This window comes from Vombatus ursinus, unplaced genomic scaffold, assembly GCF_900497805.2.
Source record: "Vombatus ursinus unplaced genomic scaffold, bare-nosed wombat genome assembly UNPS02014909.1, whole genome shotgun sequence".
Taxonomy (NCBI): domain Eukaryota; kingdom Metazoa; phylum Chordata; class Mammalia; order Diprotodontia; family Vombatidae; genus Vombatus; species Vombatus ursinus.
The window spans coordinates 2109557-2115017 of NW_020954687.1; the positions used below are offsets into that span (position 1 = coordinate 2109557).

General features: G+C 47.1%; 2 protein-coding genes across 3 annotated transcripts in view; both read left to right on the forward strand.

Annotated features, from left to right (window-relative positions):
• The window catches only part of LAD1 (ladinin 1), a 32469-nt gene extending 28470 nt beyond the window's left edge, over positions 1-3999 (forward strand). Inside the window, exons 8-10 of the mRNA XM_027843422.1 lie at positions 95-184; positions 479-553; positions 1521-3999. Of these exons, the coding sequence (XP_027699223.1) occupies positions 95-184; positions 479-553; positions 1521-1526 (171 nt within the window). The 3' untranslated portion in view covers positions 1527-3999. The remainder of the gene's footprint in view (positions 1-94; positions 185-478; positions 554-1520) is intronic.
• An 890-nt stretch (positions 4000-4889) lies between these two features.
• Positions 4890-5461, forward strand: part of TNNT2 (troponin T2, cardiac type) — a 31557-nt gene continuing 30985 nt past the window's right edge. For both annotated transcript variants that reach the window (XM_027843423.1, XM_027843424.1), the window contains exon 1: positions 4890-5250. The gene's annotated coding sequence lies outside the window, so the exon portion shown is untranslated. The remainder of the gene's footprint in view (positions 5251-5461) is intronic.

Sequence of the window (5461 nt, forward strand, 5' to 3'; positions counted from 1 at the left end):
CTGTCTTTCTGTATTTCTTTTTTCTTTCTGTCTTCCTTCTCTCTCTCTCTCTCTCTCTCTCTCTCTCTCTCTCTCTCCCTCTCCCTCTTTCTAGGAGGACCTGAGACTCTTAGGTGTGGTGTCTTCACAGCTCAGGCTGTGGGTCAGCAGAACCCGGGATACTGGAGGAGACCAGGACTCCCAGGTAATAGACTCCTCCCTGTTCACCCACAATATGGAGCGACCCAAGCAAGGGTCAAGCCACTGCCTTGGAATTCTCTGTTAGAAGCCAACCAGAGATAACTGAAGCAAAGATTCAGAATGCAATGGGGTGAGTGGGATGGGCTTTGAGTTAAAGGGGGTGGGATTGTTCCCAGTAAGACCAGGCCAAGCAGTAAGAGGGGTCTGGGAACCTTGAAGCCCAGTCACATACTGGGAAGACAGGACTGCATCAGGTCCAGAATCCTTCCCCCTCACTCAGTCACTGTTTTCTCATCAGAACACAAGGAAGGAGGCAACATCTACCAAGGGGACCTCATGGGGAAAGCAAGCCACCTCTTCCACAGATACCCAGGTGAGGGGAAGCAGGAAATATTCCTAGGACCACTTGAATTTGGGATCTCACTGGCTTCAGCTGGAGATTTCTTCTTTGCCAGGGTGTTTTCTTAGGAAAACAAGTGCCGGCCTAGTCAAACTCCTTTCCCTTTCTCAGTAATGAAAGAGTAGGGTGAGGGTGCATCTGTCTGTATATGTGTGAGTGTATATGTGTGTGTACATATATACATACATACACATATACACAAATATATGTATATATACACACATACACATATGTACACATATATGTATATATAAAATGTATCTATATACATATATATTATATATATATCTGTATCTATGTCTATGCGTAGTAGAACTACCAAGAGGAACCTTGATGTAAAGGGTGGAGGGCTGGACTGGAGTCAGAACATCCCAAGTATGATCCTTGCTTAGACATTTATGATTTGTGTGATCCTGGGCAAGTAATTTAATCTTTCTCTGCCTCAGTTTCCTCATCTGTAAAATATGGATAATAATAGCACGTACTTCACAGAGTTGTTGTAAGGATCAAATGAGGCAATATATGTATAGAGTTTTGCAAACCTTAAAGCACTATATAAATGTTAGCTATTACTACCACAACTTCCTCCCATTATATTTATTTCCTATAATACAATATAATATGTAAAATCCGGAAATCTTCCCTCTCTTGCTATGTCTGGGTGATTTGGGCCAGCATAGAGAAATATCTGGTTGAGTTCTTCAATGTTCCTGGCCTTAATTGGAACCCTGCAATTCCCTTTCACATCTTCCCAGCAGACACTTTCGTTCTTGGCCCCTGTATCTTTGGGTATTGAGCTAGAGGTGCAGTGGGTACCTCCTCCCAGCCCTGAAGTTCTTGTGTTCCCCACTACCACCCCCAACTATAGCAGGACCAACTGATTTTTCTTCTGAGCCTTCCCTTCCTCATTTCTAATGTACTAACACTTTTGCCCCCACAGCTATGACAGGACGTGCCCAGATGGGAGGGCCTGGATCTGCAGCCTACATGCCAGGCCTGGTATTGGTTAATGCTGTCCTCACCTGTTACTGCTCCCTGCAAAGCTTCCTTTCTAGCCCCTGAACCTCAGAACTGACTGGGTCTCAGTCCCTGGAGCACCTAAGAATACGTGAGACAAATATCACTGCCAAAATGGGTGAAAAGGGAGAGTGAGCTGGATACTCCTGGTGAATCTCACCCAGCTCCTTCTTTGCTGAAGCCATCAGGCCTAGGAACACATTGACATCTTTACATTTTACCATAGGACTCTGACACCTTGGGAATACTGGACACGGACCAAAGATTTTGTCACTCCACTCAAATCATCTCTCCAACTTAGCAAGAAAGAAAGAAACAATCCTGCTCATCCCTGTGGGAAGGGGATAGTTAGAGATAGCTAGAACAGCCCCAACAGGGGTTAGATGAGTTGTTTCAGAGTCCTATCTACAAAGATTCTCTCAGTCCAGGCTGATCATGCCCAGTAGGGCCAACCCTCTGGAAGGTCTGCGTCCCTGGTATTGCCTCTCATCTCTGCAAATAACTCTCTCTGCCTCTGATTTACCTCTCTCCCTACATCCCCCCACTGAAAACACTCCCCCTTTCCCTCACTGGCTCCTAAGACCAACCATCCTGTCCACTCTTATCTATCCAGGGCCAAATGGTGAGGGGTGGAATTTTGACATTTTGTTGTGCCCAGATGCCTGTTCTTTGGTTTCTTCCCCAAATCCAAGACAGCCCCTTGACACCCCTCCAGCTGCCCACTCTCCTCCTTCTCTTTCCCTAATCTCCCCTGCCAAAATCTGCTTTCAGAAGAGGACCTGATAAATGCATTCACGTGAAGGTATAAGTGACTGATAGCAGCTTCAACTCTTCTCCCTCCCAGTGAAATTTGGTTTTAAATAGGGAGCAAAACTTTAAACTATGAAGATGAAACCAGGTGTGGAAGTCTTATCAATGCCCTTTAAATACTGCCCATTTCTGGTTCTCTCTTCAGTCAAATGTAGGTTGGGCCCTTTCCCTTCCATTGTCTGCTATGAAGGGACCTGGAGGCCAGAGTCACTCTATAGGGTCACCCCTGCCCACTCAGGATACAAAGCTGATGTTATTTAATGCTAGGTCTCTATGACCTTTGTGATGCTTGTTCACTTTGTGGATTCTCCAGAGCTGGTGTTCACTGTCAACCAGCAAACTCCTATTAACCTGATACATTAACCCCTGTGTGCTCAGGGAATGCAAAATCATTTAGAAGCTTCATTTCAATTGCCCATTTGCTGCCTTCTACAAATCCCGTGGCATCTTGCAGATGTTTTGGCATTAATTTTGGGGTTATCTGTGGTTTTAGAGCATCCAAGTTCATGTTCCTTTCTCTCTATGGAAAAATCAAGAGTTAATAATAACCCTTGGATGCCTTGAAGGAGACTAGATTGTCAAGGGTAAGATGAGTGCTCATGCTGGGTTTGGTAACTGGCCAGGATGCTGGGTGACTCCTGAGAGCAGCTCAGAGCCCTGGCAGAAGCAGTCAGTCAATAAACATTTATTAAGCACCCCCTCTATGACAGGGACTGTGCCAAGCAGGGGCAGTTCAATCATTCAGTTTATCCCCAGATATTTCTTTTGTGCCCATTGTACTCCAGGACTGTCAGGGGGTATGGGAGAAGGCGAGTTTATTTAGATCTAGACCGAGTCCTGCCTGGCCAGAGGAGTCTTCCTTGTTTCACTCTCAGAACTGACCTGGATTAGTAGAGGACATCTGAACCTTCCCCACCCGAAGTCAAGATGCTGCTAAGGCCTTTAGGAGAGATCAGAGGATCATGTATTTCAAACTAGACAAGACCTTAGAAGTCATCTAGTCTAATTCCCTCATTCTATAGATGAGGAGACTGAACCAAAGAGATTGTAACTTGCCCCAAACCCAACATTCTTATTCCATTGTAGCACATTGCAGTGTGATGAAGGTCCCTGCCTTAAGCTGGCTTCCAAAGCCCCTAAAGGTGTGTCCACAGGTCTCTGACATACTGATACAGGTGCAGGGAGCACAGAAGCAGGCATGGGAACACTTACAAAGACAGCTAAAATCTGCTCTTCCATTCAAGGAGCTTTTCCTCTAGGGGAAGGAGATGAGGCATGGACATAAATAAATATAATGAAAACTGAAATATGATAAATGCATGAAAGAATACAAAGTGCTGCGAGCTGAGAGGAGAGAGGTCTCTTCCAGCTGGGAGATCAGGGAAGCCTTCATGGAGGAGGCAGCATTTGAAGTAGACCCCAAGCTTGAGCTGGTCTCATGAGTCCTTTCTGGTCTGTTTTCCCTGACCCTCCTCTCCCCTCACTTGGCAGACCTGGATGGAAACTGCCTGGTTCCTTCTTCCAATCATCCCAGAATTCCTCTCAGAGTGTCTTTCCAGTGCTGAAATAAAATTGTTTCTGACTCCACAATATATCCTGATTACCTTTGAGCCAGGTACCTTTAATGCCAGCAATAGAGGAACGTAGGGTCTGGGATGCAAGCTACAACTGTTTTATCTGGTATTCTGGGCTCTGGCTGAGATCAGCGAGGGAGATGGGCCAGGATGGAGAGGAAAGTAGTGCTCCAGTAGCCCCTCATTCTAAAGGCCCTGTCTCGCCCACCTGTCCTTGCATCTCTCCACAAAAGAATTCTTGTTCAGCCCCATCAAGGTTTTTGACAACCACAATCCTGTGTATCTTTCTTTGTAGAGACCTCCAGGGAAACAGGTGCTCCAACCCCACCCCTTCCCACCCCAGCTGTCTGTTCTGCCTGTGGTCCAACTGCTTCTACTAGTCATAAAGTCTCCCGGGTGTCTGAACTCTAATTCCTTTCATCAGGGGCCACTGCCCACCCACTCTTCTTTTCCCTGGGACCCCATGCCTTCCCACCACATCACAGATCCCAGGAGAAGAGTTAGACCCCATGATCCAGCTTTACAAATGGAAAAACAGTTGCCTCCTCTCTGGATGAGTTGTCAAAAGAGATGATCTTTATGGACCCTTCCAATCCATCAGTCAACCGCCCCAACTCCTATAAGTTGAGGCCCAGAAAGTAAGTGGAGTGTTCAAGGTCACATAACCAGTTATTGGGGAGCTGAGAGGACCAGATGACATAATATCATTTCAAGTATGATACAGAACTCAGGAATGTCACCTTGCACACACCCTTCCCCCCGCCCCCCACCATGGTGCCTGGGCCAGTCATGTTCCAAATTGCAGGGATAGTGACTGAGTTTTAAGATTGAAATCTATCCATCCCCACTAGCCTGTTCCCATCCTGGCTCTCTCAATTTCTGGGGCCCCAGCCTTCAGCATCTGCTTATCAGACTTCTCAAGAGAGACAGCTGGTTTATGTCACATCCCTCTCCCCTCCACCCACGTCCCCACCAGGTCCCCCCATATCTGCCCTGGTTTAAAATAGCCTGTCTCAGCAGCTGGACAATAGCTTGGGCATATAAGGCGTGGGGGACAAATTCCTCGGCCTGGTCCTCAGCACCTGCCAAAATAGCAGCAGCCCATTCCCCGCCCCACTGCCTGTGTCGACACATTCCTTTCACTGCGGGACTTGGCTCCTGGGACCAGGGTCTCTCATGCTCATGCTTAAAACCTTGTCCTTCCCCCTGCCTCCAGCTAGTTCCCCACGAGCAGACACTAACCAGGATCTCTGTTGAGCCCGGCCCAAGGTAAGCCTCCAGCCTGAGTCTCTAGAGAGGGGAAGGCAGAGCCAGGGATGGGGAGAAAGGAGGGAAGTTCTTGACACCTTTGCCCAGAGAAGGCTGTTGGTCTGTCTGGGTCTTAGTATAGGGAAATTTGAGATGTAGATCTGAGTGACTTACCAAAGTCAAGGTCACCACATTTGGGTGAGAAATTGCAAACAAAAGCTCGAAAAGGAGG